Below are 17474 nucleotides of genomic sequence, written 5' to 3' on the forward strand. Positions count from 1 at the left end.
TCCAGATTGTCATGAGGGATGGACTGAAGGAGCATGTGACCAGCACCCAGGGGCAATTTTTTTTAATGTGGGAGGCTTAAGAGGGATCATTATACACAAAGGGGCCAACCTTATTGTTCACCAATGATATTTCTCGAGTCCATGAGTGACAGGGGTTAGGCCAATAAGCTTTAATCTGGAGCCATTGCCCCTGTAGCCCCACCCCTGTATACATCCCAACCTGACCACTGGGCAACAGGCTATCATGGTCTGAATGTTAATCTGAAAATCGCCACCAAGATATTGCACCACATTGGGGTACGATCAATGTCAGGACCAAATGAATGTGATTTCAGTAGGAATTGCTTCCATTTCACATTGCTGGTCAGTGATGTGCCAGCCGCGATGTCTCTGTGGCGCCCCCAGCTGGAGGGCCAGCTGAGATGCATCCTGTTAAAGGCAGATCATTACGTCCTGCACTGAGGAATTTGTGGGTGTCTAATAGCTCCCCCCCCCCCCCCCCCCCCCCGACTGATGAAGGAGCTATTGAGAGACGGGGGTCGAGGCTCAACGAAGGCGTGGCCTGTAATCTCAACCTTCGCCGGTCTGAATCGAAATGATCAAATTCAGCCTGGTCGATGTGAATCTAAGTCATACCTGCTGAGTTGAGGCTGACTGTGGCTGCTTGATGCTTACATCAGGCAGCAGGTGACAGACTGGTTAAGAGGCCCCTCCTATGAGGGGTTAACTGGGGGGGTAACTAAAAGGGCTAAATGGAGAAGCTGTCAAACTGGGGTGTTAATCCATAAAGTGGATTCGGGAACCTTATCGTCGACCTCTTATCTCTCCAGCTGTTAACGTTTGTTGTGCTTTGTTCCAGGATTGCATTTATATTGCATCACGGGCCCATAACCTTCTATGACCCATTATCTGCATGGATCTCAACACCGTTTCCTAAATTTACACGTCGTCGCACTAATAATATCCTGTCTCTGACGTGCTCTCGTGGCTTTATTCATGGTGTTGGTGAGATCATTGACACATTGTGAAGCCTAGTAGCTTGTCAGCGCCTCACAGCATCGGCTCTGTTAGTGCTCCGTCCCCTGGCTGGTCCCTTATTTGGATATTACTCGCATAGCTGCTGGGCGCACGAAAGCACTACAGACGGGGGCATGGATCATCTGGGTGGGACGTCAGGTCACCACACCTCCAGAGCTGCAGGTGGCGTAGTGGTCTAGGGCCTAATCTATTGTTTCTCAACCCCTTCCTTGGGGACCTCCAGAGTTCACATTCTCTTTCTCCTTCTGTATCAGGTATTTTGTGTTCTTGATTAATTGCGGGAGCTGGGAAGGAGCAAGAATATAGACCAGCTAGGGGCCCCTGAGGACCGGGAATGGGAAACGCTGGCCTAATCTGAAGGTTGCCAGTTCTAGTCCCAGGGTGGAGCACCTCTGTGGTACCTTTCACCTGATTTATAGGGGTGAGCATTTTTAGGTAAAAGGTAAACTGAAAATAAGGAGTTAGCAGGTATTCCAGGAAAGAGCTGGCACTCTGACCCAGCTCTGCAAGCCTGGGAACGTCCTTGGGGAACAGGGGTACTGGGGCACCCGGTTAGACATGAATGAGGAACTGTGTGGGGAATGTGGGGCAGCCTCAGAGGCATGGGTGTGTACAAGGGCGGGCCAGTCTTTGCGACACTGAAAAATAATTGGACCGCAGGGTGTTCCCTGCCCTGTCATTCACTGATTAGAGTGATATCATTGGCTGACAACCCTCCCCTTTAAATTCTAGGATTGCCCCTCTCAGACCTGTAGTGCCGGCTGAAGCTTATGTAGAATCTTCCTCGAGGACGGCTCAGCCTGCCATGCCTCCCCCTCCACGCGCTCAGCAGATGTCCTTATCTGCAGTTGTTCTGCATGCCAAATTATACTGGGCTCTACTTATGAATTTTTTGTCTTTATCCTATTAAAGGGAAATTTAATCTAAAAACAATACTTTGGTTATTAATCACTGATTTCCTGCTTAGCCAGAAGAAAATTTAATTTTCAATAGATAGCTGGTCCTTCTCGATCACAGAATAGAGTAAAACGTGCTCTCCGGATTGTCACAGTAAAAAAACTGACGTGCTCCGTTTGTTCGAGTGCCTGCCAGCCGAGCAATTCCCCGTTTTCTTGGTATGAAGCGGTCTAGACTGGGAACCATATGGGTTTGTCTGGAATGACCTGCCATGGAATGAGCCTTACAATCGGGCTGCGTTAGGGTCATCGTTAAGATTGCAGACCTGTGAGCTAAAGATTGTTGGTGCAAGACCCTGGAGGGGATGGTACCTTCTATGTGAATTGCTCCAGAGGCACACCCAGCTTTGTGAATTTGGAGCTATTAGTGTCAAATGAGCAGTGATAATGATACTCAAGAGTTTTGTTTACTTCAGTGTTTCCTTTCCAGTCCTCGGGGACCGCCAGAGAGTCCATGTTTTTGCTCCCTCCCAGCTCCCCAGTTGAGAGGGAGCAAAAAAATGAACCGCCTGGGGTTCCCCAAGGGCTGGGTTGGGGAATTCCCGTTGCTTTATAAACATGCCATCTTAACAGTAGCACCACGTGACCGTCCGATGGAGTTTTTGGCCTGAGGATCATTGTAACTCTACTGCAGAAGCATGATGTTCTTGGGAGCATGAGGGACTCATGTGTCATGCAGACCTGTTTATGTATGATGGTGTCGTGAGTCACCCCCCAAGGTGGTGACAACTCCCACACTGGCCCTGAGAAATCTGTACCCCCCCCCCCCCATCCACCCTTTCTACACACCCTACCCAACCTTGTGATGTGAGGCAGTTACCTCATGGGAAAGCAAGAATCATCAGGGAGGATCTAGGCCTGGGGGGTGTAAGGTTGCACTTTTCTCAGCATGGTTTGTGGTTTCCTATGTGGGTTGGCACACTGGGACATGCTCTTGGCTGTTTTTATTGACAGTAGGTAGGCGTTGGCTCATGCATCTGAGATTATACTGAGGTATCCAGTGGAATGGTATGTGTCACTCCCCCCCCCCCCTGATTTTGAAAAATTTCTAATTATCCTAATTGAATGCATGACAGAGATTCTGTTCCACAGCAGAATTCTCTGAGCACATGCCATAAATTTTTTATTGTCATAACCAACTTAAAAGCAGCCTTTGTGTTTATCCTCGTAAGTCATCATTTTCATTTGGTTGGTTGTGAGATTTTAATAAGTGACCTAGATTAAGGTTCCAATCATTCTGTCCCAATCGAGCCTAATTGGGTTCACTGCTGGTATGGGAAAGTAGGGCTCTCTGCCTCTGTTTTGGTTTTTGGTTACTTGTTGAGGGGTGGGGGGACCCTCGCAGTAATTTGGGTGTGAGTATGTGTGCAAACCATAGCCCCTGCGATCCGACTGGATTTGTCCTCCCCTTGTTTAAAATCGCACAGTGCGTCTACCTGGGTGTGTCTTCATGTTGGCCTGAAACTTAAGAAACCCCTTTGGGCTCCAAACTGGTAGAACCAGGACTGAAATGTCACTTGTAATCGCTGAGCTGGGGGAACGTGGCCTGTCCTTGGGTCCCTGGCTCCCATCAAACTGCACTTCTCGCCTCTTGTGGCCCATGGCCATTTTTCTGGCTGCCACAGACACCTCGTTCTGTGTGAATCTGCTCTGCACTCATATCGGGCCCCGGAGGCTTCCAGCGCGTTGTTTGTCAATCCTGTCCATAGCACTGGTGCCGTTGCCAGTGCTATTGGGAGGAGTTTGCTTGCTCTTATCACGACTGTGACGCAGCAGTCTACACCGTTGGTATCCTGCTGCCCCCCGGTGGCCAATGTGTGAAGTACATGGTAATTATGCCGGCCTGGCATTTTCCTGTGGTTGTGGTCCGCTGCCCAATGGCAGGCGACTCCCGCTGCTTCCTGCTGTCTCCCTGACCTTGCTGACTCTTTGGCAGTAATGGTGTAAACACGCCACCGTGCATTCTTACCTTTCAGCGATGATTGGTTTTGGCCAATGTAGGACGTTGGCACCTTCAACCGCAGCTGGTTTTCATTTGGGTTTCATTGGCAAAATCTGGCTGATTTGGCTCTATCAGTCATATCAGCTTGTAACGCTGATACTGTGGAGCCTCTGAAAACGGTGACGCAAATCAGAGCCTCATTGTTGAGGAAGGGTCTCCTAGTACAATTTAGGATGATGTCAATAATGATGGTGATATGGGGGTCTCTGTGTTCGTTTAATGACCGACCCTCAATTATTGTGTTGCAGGCAGCTGCAGGAGCTGCAGCGGCAGAAGGAGCTGGAGCGCGAGATGCTGGAGCGGGAACGGCTGGAGCGGGAACGGTTTGAGAGGGAGCGCCTGGAACGCGAGAGGCTGGAGCGGGAGCGCCAGGACCGAGAAATCGCCGAGCGGGAGCGCCTGGAACGGGAACGTCTAGAGCAAGAACAGCTGGAGCGGGAGCAGTTGGAGCGGGAGCTGTTGGAGCGAGAGAGGGTGGAGAGGGAGAAGCTGGAGCGCGAGCAGCCAGATCAGCTTGACCGGGAGCAGATGGACTGGGAGAGGGGGAGGCGCATGTCGAATGCTGGTGAGCCATCCTCATCCTCATCCTTGCCACCTCGTCTCCATGTGCTGATTGGGCGTTGGGGTGTGGTTGGAGGGGAGGGGCCGGGAGAAGTACAATGAGATTCTCCCCCTGTAAAATTTAGTTATCGTAGGGGTGCTGAGGATTTGGAGCTAATGTACCGCCCCACTTTCCCCTTCACTGACTTCAGACTGGGCTCCTTTGATTCCAGCCCATCTGTTAACAGGTTGGAACCGGTTCTTGGCCAGCTGGAGTAGAGAGGTGGGATTGTTTGGGGATGTGGGGGGGGGTGGTTGTGGTGACACTCTGGGCAAGCCAATGAGCCCCCCCTTCACACAGCCTACTGTGAGCTGTCTGACTGGTAGGGGGTGGGTTTGGTTCGTTAGTCGACTGGTGGGCAGGAAGGACCGGTCCGGGATGATTTGTGCTAGCTGGAAGATCAGGCTCCAAGGTTGGCGCCCTCTGGTGGCTGCTCCACCTTCTCTGGCCTGATCAGAAGCTAAAGTCGCAGTGATGGGCTAAGTTGCTTTCTTCTTGGTGCCGCGGGTGGGTGAAGATGACATGAGTTTGATAGTGGTACAGTCTGTACTTTGAGGTAAGGGGGCTTTTCATCCTCTGCTCAGACTGGAAGCCGTAAGTGGACTTCAGGTGCGTTTGAGGTCAGCTAGCTATCCCAGTTCTCCAGCTGGCAAAGGGCCAAACTGCCATGGCGAGTCTGGAATTATCTGTAGAAGTCTGCTTTGACGTTACATCTGTTCCTCATTGCCTTATATCCTTAGGCTTGTGTATTAGTACGGCACCCATTCGTGTGCGACATTTAAGTTTTCTTTATTAAGTATCCAAGCAAGTGGCACTTAGTTTCTTGATCGTGCATATCGTTAATATCTTGAAGCTTGATGGTAATGCGGAGAGCTTGGTGACCTTCTCGCAGCGGGGAGGGTAGGTTTAGATGCACAGAGGGCACCACAGGGTGGACCTGTAGTGTCCCGCGGATCTGCAGAGGGGAGGGACGTCAACACTGCACATATGGCAAGATGAGCAGCTAGAAGTCAGACTGTGGCAAATCCGGTGTCAGTGCCAAGTGGGACAAAACAGGGGGGGGTGGTCCTATCGATTTGCCTGGCATTCATTGCCAGATCTTCGTTTTTAGCATGTTACTTAGTGATATCAGACCATGTGAGCTTGGGGGTAAATGTGACTTGAAAGCTATGGTAGTTGCCCTTTTGAGAAAAGTCAGGAAATGAGCTCTTAAAGGAACACTTGGATCGACTTTGAAAGAAGCAGAACTCCAAAATCCAGAGTGTACGACGCATCAGCGGATAGCAAAACGAGGTTTGTCTGAATGACCTTAGCAGGACCAGTGGGATTGGTCTTCATAGAGATGAGCGGGGGGGGCATAAGAGGGGCCATAATTTATACAGAGGGACCACCGTAATCATTAGCCAATGATGTGTTTCGAGTCTGTGAGTGACAGGAGGGGGTGCACTCTGGCCCCATCCCTGTATACACCCCTGGGAATAAGAGAACCAGAGTATTCAGATAATCAGATGATTCATCCAGGTAGGTTTATTAGCGGAATGGTGGGAATGCCTCAGGGAAGCTTATTCCTCTAGATTAAAGCTGGTTCAATGGGTTGTTTGAATGATTCATTTTAATTATTTTTTTAAAGCACCCAATCTCTCCCCAATTACTGGTCTGGGGTAATTTCATAATGCAGTGGCCTAAAAATCTGGTGAATTGCAGTTGGGAAAGTCCTACTGCAGGGGTTGAATGGTAAATGTTGCTGTGTGCTTCTTCTGGATGGTGTTTAGTCATGAGATGGACTTGGTCTGTGTGTAATGATGGGAATTTGGTCTCCAGTCCACGGACTCCTGAGCATAGAGATGAACCCAAACACCAAAACATCTTCAAAATTAAGACTGACACCATTCCAGAAATTGACTAACTTGTACGCCAGCTTGGAGCCGAAGTAGCCGGTTTGATGTGCTGAATTTCCTTCCTGTCTGCCTCTGCCAGTCATTCCCTTATTAGTTACAGTCCACAGGCCTGGATCTTCTGTGTCCAGGAACCTTTGAGAAACTGGGATAATCTGCTTATTTGGGGCCAGGTTTGTGGGGTCCTGGATCCTGTGGACGTCAGCCAGAGGTTTTGATCATAATGATGCAGACGCCACCCCTGGCCGGTCAGCCTACGTAGGACCGTCTTGTACTGCATAGCTGGCTCTCTTCCTCCTAACCTGTACCTAGAACCTCTTAGGGTTTGGCTCATCAGCTAACACTTATACTAATTGTACCTTCTCTTTTTAAGAAAGTATCAAGATCTTCTGCTGGTTTTCCTGCTTCAATCGCTCCCTTTTCTCTCTCTCTCTCTCGCCTTTTCTGTTGCTGCTTTTCTCCTTGTGTCCTGTGGTCTGCCGTGTCCAGCGTTTGAAAGCACCCTCTATACCCCCTCGCCTACGGACTGCCCGCTGGCCGGCTCCTCCCCCATTTCCCCCTCCAGTTACCTGCCCCCGACGTCGTCTCCCTCCTCTGCGGCCCCCACCAACCCCGCCCCTCCGCAACTCCGCCTCCCGCTTCGCCACCTCCCTGGGCTCCGCCTTCCACCCGGTGCTGCCCCACTATGCCACAGTGCCCCGGCCCTTAAATAAGCACCCGCCTGCTCAGGCTCCGCCCCCACCTCCTCCGGCCCCGCCCTCTAAGTCGGCAGTCTGGTCGGCGTCTAACTTCAGTCCACTGCCTCCGTCGCCGCCGGTGATGATCAGCAGCCCACCGGGGAAGGCAACTGGTCCTCGTCCCGTCATCGCCATTCCTGCCCCCAGCCCGCTGTCCCAGAAACCCCCCTCTCCTTCAGCTGTTGCCCCCAATGGTACTTCAGATTCGCCCCGAGTTTTGTCCCCAGCCTCCGGCCCCCCCCCCCCTGCCCCCCCCTCCCCCGCCGTTGCCTGTCTCGTTGTACTCGTCCTGCCAGGCATCCCCTGTGTCCCCCCCCTTGTCCCAGCCTGCTGTTCTCCCCTCTACTTCCACAGCTCCCCCTGCCTCTGCTGAACACTCTCTAAACTCTCTGCTGGGGGAGTCCAGCTCCTGTGTCCCGGAGCCCGAGGCGTCTCAGCCCACCGACCCCCCCGCCCAGCCGGGTAAGGCCTCTCCTCTCTCTCTCTCTCTCTCTTCTCTCTCTCCATCTCTCTCTCTCGCTCGCTCGCTCACTCCTCTGCTAACCCACTAATTGGAGCCGGGCGTGCAGCTTGAAGAGGGCCCAGCTTCGGCATGCGCGTGTGGCGGCGCTTGTGTTGGGCTACGCTGCGCGCTAACGTTAGCCGGTCACAGCTGCAGAGCCCTGTCCTCCTCTCCTGTCTCTCGTGTTGTGTCTGTCCGTTCGATGCCGTACGCTGTGGCCTGTCCCCCGTTAAATGGTTGCGTCTAGCTGTTTATCAGTGTAAACCTGCACCTTGAATCAAAGTGCAGGAGATGTGGCATCAAAGTGTACATCCTTTATGTGTTTTTTTAACCTCTTTTTTTTACGTGTTTTTCCTGCAATTCACCATCTGAATCATCTTGCCCTGTCTTTCCTAACTATTCACCTGGTGTTGGTGTGTGTGTACCCATATGTGTGTGGTAGAACTGAAGTTGCATACCTCTTGGAACCAACACTGTTACCTACTAGCACGTGTGCACTAAGGCTGCTGGCCGTTGTCGGCGCTCCAAGGTGAGGCCGTCACCATTGTGCACCGAGATCCGCCGTTAAGCCTCCCTTGAACTGACCTGCTTCTCGCTGACAGCTTTGGAATTGAATCATCATGCCTGACTTTTCCACAGGGCGCCAGCCAACCCAGTCCTCGGTAGTAGCAGAATTTATTTCCTGTGTGTGTGGATGGATTTAATGGTCACATTTTCTTATATAAGCATGCACAGACATGCAGGGGCTGGGCCTGTCATTCTCTACCCACTATGTGGTGCTTGATATGAAGGCAGTGGTCTCATTTACCAGTCTGCGTAGAGCAATTTCCAAATGTGCGTACGAATTGCCGGTATGCGCAGGCAAATTGCGCTATATATATAAAATATACACACACACACACTATACTATATGCCCGTGTTATTTTGTAACTGCTATTCAGAAAAATGTGAAGGGGGGGGAAGGGAACTTCAGTGAGAATGAGGTGGAAGTTTTGCTGGACGTTACATGAAAAAAAAAAGGTACTGTGTGTCAACTTTATCAGTGGCCTGTCAAAGAAGGAGAAGAATGGGGAGAGGTGACACAGGCAGGTAATGTTGTGTCACCTGTAGTGAGAACAACGGGCAGAAGTGGCACGGCCACCAAAAAGCGGATCGCAGCCCACGGATCCCACGCCGGGTAAGGGGGGGGGGGGGGTAGCCCAAGCTCACGTCAGTGTCACCTCTTCATGGCAAAATAGCTGCCAGCATAGATGTAAGATCACGACAGGAGTCATTCCGGATAGTGACACTGACGGTGCTGCTCCATCACACATGGATGAGGCCAGGAATTCAGAAATAGGTAAGATAGACGTGCGGTTGTCTTTGCTTGGTTGCGGCAAGTCGTACAGCGACAGTTGAATGCTGCAGAAGATGAATTGCGGCAGACGCATTAGTTGTCTTGTAAAGCTTAGAGAATGGTATTATTTCTTTGCGCATGGACCTTATTTGACTTAGGAATGATTCCTTGTCATTAGCGAGACCTGCCTGCACATACTTTGTGTGGACATCACTAGATCATTCTGTTTAATCTATCAAGGTTGATTTTTTTCAGTGGGAGTCCGTGTGTATCCTATGTGTCGATTGGTTTGCATCACTTACTCTTCGCTACTTGGAGAGGTTTGTGCGTACGCGTGGTCGGTAATGTTCGTATATATACGCACAAGAATAAATTAATAAATACTAATCTATGCATGATATGTGCATATGTGTGGTTTACACACAGAACTGTTGATGTGCACGAATGGTAAATGAGACCCCAGACTTTTAATTCATTTCCAGGTGGCTTGTTGAGGTTCTCAGATTTGGGGTCGGTTGCTGTAACCAAGTTGCCCTCATACTTGGTCCTCATTACCAGGGATATGATTTCATGCTCATTCCTGTAACAGCGGTTAAGGAATGATCCCGTATAGGCAAAGTGCCCTTTTTAAATGTAGGGGTAGTTTTTGCATTGTTGGAAGTTCCTCAGAAGGAGGCGTCATTTTCAGCCTGCGATGCTGATCACTAGACAGGCCCCAAGACTGTCAGTTGTGATTGATTATGCCCCCTCGTTTAATCGGGCACACTGGGGGGGTGCGAGGTTTGGTCCTGTGTGCTTCGGTCCTGTGCTGAGAGGCAATTTATTAAACATAATAAATGCATTTTCATTTTCACTATACTGATTTGATTTAGCCCCCCCCAAAAAATTGAAGCGATTAAAGATTATCTCAGTTTCTTTTTATATACAGTTACTATGAACTTAAATGGTGTCCTTCTAGATTCCATCCATTGTTTTCATCTGTCCTTGTTTGCTCTTCATACCTGTTGAAATCGCACAATGACTGCTGTACTTCTTCACTAAATCGAGTTTCGCTACAGTCATGTTTCAATCGTTCGGCTTTAAAATTTTGCCGGACAGCTCAGGTAGTCCTTCTGACTTACTGACACTGACAGTTCACTGTTCTCCTTTTTTTGCTCCCTCCCACCCCCCACAGATGCAGCACTGGGGCTTCCTATTCCCCCTCCCCCACCTCCGCTCCCCCCCGGCTCCACTGTGACCCCTCCTGCCGGGCCCCCTCCTCCTCCCGGTCCTCCTCCGCCTCCCCCGCTGCCTCCTAGTCTGACCCCTACGGGCCCCCCTCCACCTCCAGGGCCTCCACCACCTCCTCCAGGACAGGCGCCTCCCCCCACTCCGCCCCCACCTCCAGCACCTCCTCTGCCCTCGGGACTCTTTTCCCCAACCACCACTCCAGATGAGAACCGGCCCCTCGCTGGCTTGGCAGCGGCCCTCGCTGGAGCCAAGTTACGGAAGGTGCCTAGGGTGAGGAGTCAACTGATGCATTTAAGTCTGGCCAGTAGGGGGCATAAAACAATTTAACCAATTCATTCTCCAAACAGTAGTCTCAAGAAGAGCCAGACTGTTGTAATATTGGCAGTTCAAAGTCTGTAGTGTAACATGAGGTAATTCTTGGAGGGGATAACCTTTGATTTTGGCAAATCCTGTAACTGTTTAGAATAATTCAATCTTTCAGATGTATGATCCTTCAGTGAATGATTCAATGTTCTGCCACAGGAGCTATTAATGATATGAAGCTCTCGGTAAAATACACTTGGGATGACCCAATTGCCTATAAAATGGATCTAGTTTGCAGCCTTTAGTGTGAGTGGGATGCAGTTTGACGTGATTCTGACCCTGCAGGCTGATGATGCACCAAGCGCTGCGGCCGGGGGGCCCAAGGCCGATGCATCTCGCGGAAATGGACCCCTCCCTGTCGCTGGCGGGGGTCTCATGGAGGAAATGAGTGCACTGCTAGCCAGGAGGTAACGCTTTAAAGAGCTGCAACATGTGACCGTATCTTTGTTCTTTGTAGAAAGTGCTTTTTTCCTATTTTAATAAGAAATCACCATTCTTGCTGTGGGAAGGTTGTAAAGTCACAGATCGATTTTCTGTGTATGAACGTGCCTTTCGATGCTCGAGCTGACGAGGTGTCCCCTGTGTGCCTGAGCAGGCGGAGAATCGCGGAGAAGGGCTCGTCCCCAGAGCCAGAGCAGCGGGACAAAGTCGTAAGTGTGTGTGTGGGATGGGGGGGGTTCGCACCTCAGCACCATGGTGCCAGTCAATGCATCTCCTGCTATGAAAAGCGCAGTCTACTTTTAGCAGTCATGACCAGTAACACCTGTAACCATGTCGCCATGTTCTCCTCCTTCACAGGATGAGTCGGAGTCCTCCACTCCAAAAGTCTCTGCATGTAGCACACCAGGTGGGGGCTGCTGCTTTCATTTGTTGTTCTATCTGCTATTTACCTGGGGTGGGGGGCAGCTTTGCGATCAATGTTTTTTTTTTTTTTCCCCCCGTATTTGTCACCCCCAATCATGCCCTTGTCCTTGATTTTGTGCTTCTTCGGTAGCATTCTCGTTAGCGGCACCTTGCTAATAATGGCCTTCGCTTTGTCCCCTTTATCTGATCGACTGGGTCCTGCTTTTCAGATATGCCCCGGAAGCCGTGGGAACGGACAAACACTATGAATGGTAGCAAATCGCCGGTCATTGGCAGGTAATTCGGTTTCTGCTGACAAGGACCTCGCTTCCGTTAAAGCCGCTAAGCTCATTCTGCTGATCAGTGTCTTAAGGCAGTGTCTGCCAATTTGGTCCCTGGGGACCTGCAGACAGTTCATGTTTTTGCTCCCACCCAGGTGAGAGGGAGCAAAAACGTGGACCGTCTGGCGGGGAGGGAGCAAAAACGTGGACCGTCTGGCGGGGAGGGAGCAAAAACGTGGACCGTCTGGCGGGGAGGGAGCAAAAACGTGGACCGTCTGGCGGGGAGGGAGCAAAAACGTGGACCGTCTGGCGGGGAGGGAGCAAAAACGTGGACCGTCTGGCGGGGAGGGAGCAAAAACGTGGACCGTCTGTGGTTCCCTGGGGACCAGGTTGGGAAGCACTGCCTCAGGGTAATGGTCAAGTCCCTTGTTGTGCTATCAGGGCTTAGAGTTGCACTTCTGAGAACATGGATGTTTGGTAATGACAGGCCTGGGTACGGAGAGGATGGCGGCTAGCACGAAAAGAGTGCCTTGCGCTTGCTCATGGCCCTGCCCGTCCGTCTTCCTCGGTGACTAAGGCTTGTTTTTGTTGTTCCATTCAGAAGTGTCAGATCAGCAGCTGCAAAGCCAAGAAACAATCTGGTTAAAACATGCAAAACACTGTAAATGTCAAAGTGCTTTACATAATTACATTAGTCTGATTCACGAGATGGGAGGCAGCCAATTTGGTTATAGTTCATTGTGTTGCATTTATTTGCTGTTTATAAAACCGCTAACATTTTTTTTCGGGGGTGGGGTGGGGGGGAGTTCCTTGAAAAATTGTGACTTCTGGTCCAAAAAAGAAAAAAAAAATGAGGTGGAAATGAACAAAAACCTGTATGTAAGATGTTCATGCCTGAGGGTTGGACTTAGCTGCCCTAGATGTGCAGTAAGAATAAGAGCAGGAGGTGAACAGGGGGCGGGGCCAGGACGCCTCGCTGCTCCGGGGGCGGAGCACTGTCCCGTGCCCCCGCCTCCCATAAGCTGGTTTCTTCACCCTCGCAGACGGGATTCTCCATGGAGAAATCAGGCTGGTTCTGACAAGCTCTTTGACCCTTTGAACAGGTATAGGACTATGTGGGGTCTGTCTCCATGTTTGTGTGTGGTGGCTTATTTGTTTTGTTGTTCTTGTGGAGTGACAAGGGACGCCGAGATCAGGGCCTCCGACGCTTTGCTGTGTGGCCGCAGCAGCCGTCGTGCATGACGTTTACATTTCGACAGACTGGCCGACAGGCGTTTCCGTACTGCATCCTGATGTTTGCCGCCATTATAGTTTGTCCCTTAGAGTATGGGAGTATGGGTGGGGGGGGGCATTGTGCTGTTCCGCATCAGCCATGACGTGGCGTGGCCGCTCCTTCCAGTCCTGCATGCCTTGGCATTATCAAGGGCTCGCCACGGCTCCTGCGAGGCTTGCTGTCGAGATAACACCCCCCCCCGCCCGCCCGCCTGTGCGTCTGTGTGTGTGGTGTGCGTCCTCTGAAAAGGCTCGATGTCTGCTGCTCAAGACGCAAAATGCCCAGGATGTGCAGCTGCCACCTTAATCTAAGTTAGTCCTCCTGCAAAACTTTCATTCTCAAAGCTAGATTTTGATTTTATCGAATGCAGTCAGCCCAGGTACCTGGTACAAGGGCTCCTCCCAGTGTTCGAACCTGCAGTCCTTAGGTCTTGGCCCTCTGCTGCCTAGTAGCCGTTAGCTGTTGGTGTTACTTTTACTCTCTGCCTCCATTCCTCCTGTTCGGCGGGGGGGGCGGGGGGGGGTTTGTCACACTGTTGTCACCCTGTGTGACGTTCCCCCGTGCTTCCCATCTTCCCGCCTGGTGTGACAGGCGGGATGCGTCAGTGTGTGGTGTGTTATCCCACCCCAACTCCAAACGCTTGCATGCACATGCATGCCCCCCCCCCCCCCCCCCCTCCCCAAATCTCTCAGCACTGTGCTCCGTTAGTGGTGCATTTTCCCCAGAGGTGTCGTTCCGGTTGCCATGGATGCTCGCACGTTTACATTCCCTTTGTACTTTTTTTTTTCTCCATCTTTTTTTTTCCGTACTGGCACCTTTTCCCAAAACACGCAGCAAAGTGGGAATCGGGTTTATGTCCCAGTGTTCACTGGTCACTTCCGATCAGACCGTCCTGCTAACCTGCAGAGTTCAGCCTTGTCCAGCTCTGTTGAAGCTTGCTGACTGTACCAATGAATGGGCTCTTCCTTAGCATCAGCATGGTACCTGTTAACTCTGTGTTTTTTATACGCAGAAGCCGTTGATATGATGTTTAATGCTGTAGCCACGTGTGTGTTCGCATAAATTACCTGCAAAAGGATTCAGTTGGTCTTGGACATTGACCGATTAGTATTTACACACCTGTATACATTGATTTATTTCAGAAGCACCTGAATTTTAATCAGCACCTGAAGACATTTTAATTAAGGTTTCCCCCGCTATGTTTCGTCATCTCCGGTGTCCAATTCTGATTATGCTAATTATGGGGAAGTTTTGTAAGTGGGTGGATGCTACCTGCTGGTGTAGTAGAGTGGGGGAGGGTTTGCTCCAGAGGGAGGCCCCAGATGCTTTCAGATCATTATGGTGGCCTTCATCTGGCTTGTTCCTCTCCTCCCCCACCCCCACCCCCACCCAGGCCGAAGTCCACACCTACGCCAACTGGTTCCCTAAGTGCCAACGGGGTCCCAAGTGACAGTCTGGACTATGACAGACTGAAACAGGTAAGAAGGGTGTGTAAATAGTGTGAGCTGGTGGCCTGTCAGTGGAATCAGTCAGCATGGTAACACTGCCGGAGGTTTTCCTCTCTGCCACCTAGTCGATTTGAAGGGGAGTAAAGGCTGGAGAGGGTGTAGCTGGTGTCAGGGGCGCGCAAGAGGCGGGCTGGGAGACTGGGCCTGCCAGCTCTCCTGGGCTGCCTCAGATAAGTGGGGGGGGGGGTTCTCAGCTGTCTGTGCTATCTGGGGGCACAGCAGGCATTCTGCAAAACGGCAGCACGAAGAGGACGGCTAAGGAGTTTCCCCATAACACCAGGGCTATGTCTGACCCTGGACAAGCGCGTGTGTGTGTGTGTGTGTGTGTGTGTGTGTGTGTGTGTGGTCATACATATATAATATATGTATATGTACATACATGCATATTCACACAGATACACACATTTGTATTCATATCTTTGTAGGGACTGTCCAATCATTTCTGTGGGAAAATCCCTGATCCCAACATAACGACCTTAACCCTTAACCAGCCCTAACCTTTACCATAAGGGACCAAAAAAAATACTTTCGGCATTTTTAGCTTTTTTATTACAGTTACAGATTTTTATAAGATCGTTTCTCCTTGTTGGGACTGAAAAAATGTCCCCGCCAGATCAAAATAACAGGTTTTTCATCAAATTGTGTGGACATTTGGTCCCCACAGTGTTGGGGTGTGTGTGTGTGTGTGTGTGTGTGTGTGTGTGTGTGTGTGTGTGTGTGTGTGTGTGTGTGTGTGTGTGTGTGAACGCTGCAAATTTCCCAAGAATGAGCAAAAAATTTTTACCTTGTTGGAACATTTTTTGGTCCCTACAATATAATCCTACATTTTGTAAGTAAACAAATAAATAAATGAATAAAAATGTATGAATGCAATCCACAAACTAAATGCCAAGTAAAAGCATCACATAGCACAGGAGTCAGAGTTATAAAAAAATTGCAAATAAATGAAAACTGTTGTTGGTTGCAGTGGGGTTCGCAAAGGGCAGAGTTGTGAAATGGCCACAATGTTGGAAAGGTCTTTTGTCTTTTGAACAATTTGAGGAATTGGGAGCGTCTTGCAGAATGATAATGACTTTTGGGATTGGATTACCCCCACCTGTTTACCGCTGACACAGGCATCGACTGTCCAGTGCTGTATGTCGTATATAATTTGTTGCCACAGTACTTGCGAAATCTCTGAAGTTCGATCTTTTGCCGCAGGATATTTTAGAAGAAATGAGAAAGGAATTGACGAAACTGAAAGAAGAGCTAATTGATGGTAAGTCTGCAAGCTTGCAGGTAACGTGACTGGGCTGGTTCCTGTTCATTATTGACACAGAGCAAGTACAAAGTTATGAGTTTAAAAATTGGTATTTAGACATTTGTGCATCTGCTTTGTAGTCACTTGTGCGGAGTGCTGATTTAAGGACACACTAAAGACACTAACTGATCCCGTGCCGTCCTTTGTCTCTGTCCACAGCCATCCGGGAGGAACTGGCCAAGTCAAACACAGCGTAGGATGATGTCCTTGCACATTGACCTTTCACCCCTGACCCCCCTCAAGGTCGACTTCAGTTATGACAATATTTGAAAAATGAAAAAGGGAAAAAAAAATTAAAAATCAAAGATGGCGATAATAATCCTATTAACGAAGAAGATACGTTTGCTAGTGAACGAAAGGAGCCAGACAAACTAGTCCGAAGAATGGCGGTTGTGGCATCAGATAGCAAGTAGTCTCTCCTCTTCTGTAGCCTGGTGACTCCGCCGTTCCAGGGGACTCTTCCTGAGGGCAGGACACAGTCTTACCAGGAGGGGACTGTAATTATGCAAAGGGTGACTTTCTTTGTCAATGACAAGAAAATAAGGATTACATAATCAAATAAAATATATACTGTATTTAATCATCACAGTGTGATAAGCAGACCATCTTCATGCTAGGAGTCTGGACGTTTCGCACATACTTGTGAACTTCTGGTGAAAGGCACGTTTAGAGGGTTAGAGCGGATAAACAGGGGAGGTGGAGGGGGGGTAGAGCTCAAATTTCTTCTGAGCCGTTGAGGAAGACTCTCTGGATGAAGGACAAATGTACTGGGCATGGTCTACTGCTGCAGGACTCTGTAAAGCTTGTCTTCCTGAAATACCCTCTTACCTAAATATGTACATTTACAAAAAAAGAACCACTGCAAGTTGTTTCTTCTTCTCTGTTCCAATGTTGCCCACGGCCACATCAGGTAGCTTAATGGAATCATCTTTGGATCAGCCAGTCTCATTGTTTTTGGCTTAGTCATCTTTTTTTATAAAAAGAGAGGGAAAAGTCCCCTTTGGTAATTCCTGGAAATGGATGCTCACATGCGTGACCCCACAGGGACTGTTTTTTTTGTTTCGTTTCTGTTGCGTGTTCCTGTTGCTGCGGGAGTGTCAAGCATAATTGCCTTCCTGGCATCCATCTTTTGACATTTTTTACCGAATCTCATTCGTCCGTCTTTCAAGGTGCCGGTAAGCATCTGCATACAGCCAGGCTGGATCCGTAGACAGTGCTCCAGAACTGCCATTCACTTCCTGGTCGATTTTCGGGGATCTCTTATTTCTGTCACACTTGCCGCATGTCCAGTTTCCGTGAGGTGCCACATGGTTGCCATGAATCCTACTTGCTGTCGTCGTCAGCTTATGAGCAATAAGTGTCACATTTGTCTTTTGGTTGCCTTTTGTTCATAGGCCTTCCCTGTCCACTCCATCACCTCCACCCTCCCCCTCCCCCAAGTTCCATGGAGGCAAGATTGACTAGATCTTTTCCTGGTGTCTGGTACAACTTGTAGACTCCCAACGGCTTCATTAACAGTGGTGTCCTAAGGGAAGGTGAGGCAGGGAGATATGTATAAAGGGGATATTCTGCATTCATAGCCATACTAAACTGTGGTTTTATAACAGAT

At 49.9% G+C, this 17474-nt stretch overlaps 1 protein-coding gene across 1 annotated transcript in view; it reads left to right on the forward strand.

The window, feature by feature from the left end:
• Positions 1 to 16146, forward strand: part of enah (ENAH actin regulator) — a gene marked incomplete at its 5' end in the record, with an annotated part of 32008 nt that extends 15862 nt beyond the window's left edge. The window contains 13 exon segments of the mRNA XM_049004610.1: positions 4245 to 4561; positions 6982 to 7094; positions 7096 to 7463; positions 7465 to 7691; positions 10242 to 10567; positions 10946 to 11067; positions 11256 to 11310; positions 11459 to 11507; positions 11734 to 11800; positions 12828 to 12887; positions 14451 to 14535; positions 15766 to 15823; positions 16025 to 16146. Of these exon segments, the coding sequence (XP_048860567.1) occupies positions 4245 to 4561; positions 6982 to 7094; positions 7096 to 7463; positions 7465 to 7691; positions 10242 to 10567; positions 10946 to 11067; positions 11256 to 11310; positions 11459 to 11507; positions 11734 to 11800; positions 12828 to 12887; positions 14451 to 14535; positions 15766 to 15823; positions 16025 to 16062 (1885 nt within the window).
• Positions 16147 to 17474: the final 1328 nt, after the last annotated feature.

The sequence above is a fragment of the Brienomyrus brachyistius genome, unplaced genomic scaffold, assembly GCF_023856365.1.
Source record: "Brienomyrus brachyistius isolate T26 unplaced genomic scaffold, BBRACH_0.4 scaffold113, whole genome shotgun sequence".
In the NCBI taxonomy this organism is placed as follows: Eukaryota; Metazoa; Chordata; class Actinopteri; order Osteoglossiformes; family Mormyridae; genus Brienomyrus; species Brienomyrus brachyistius.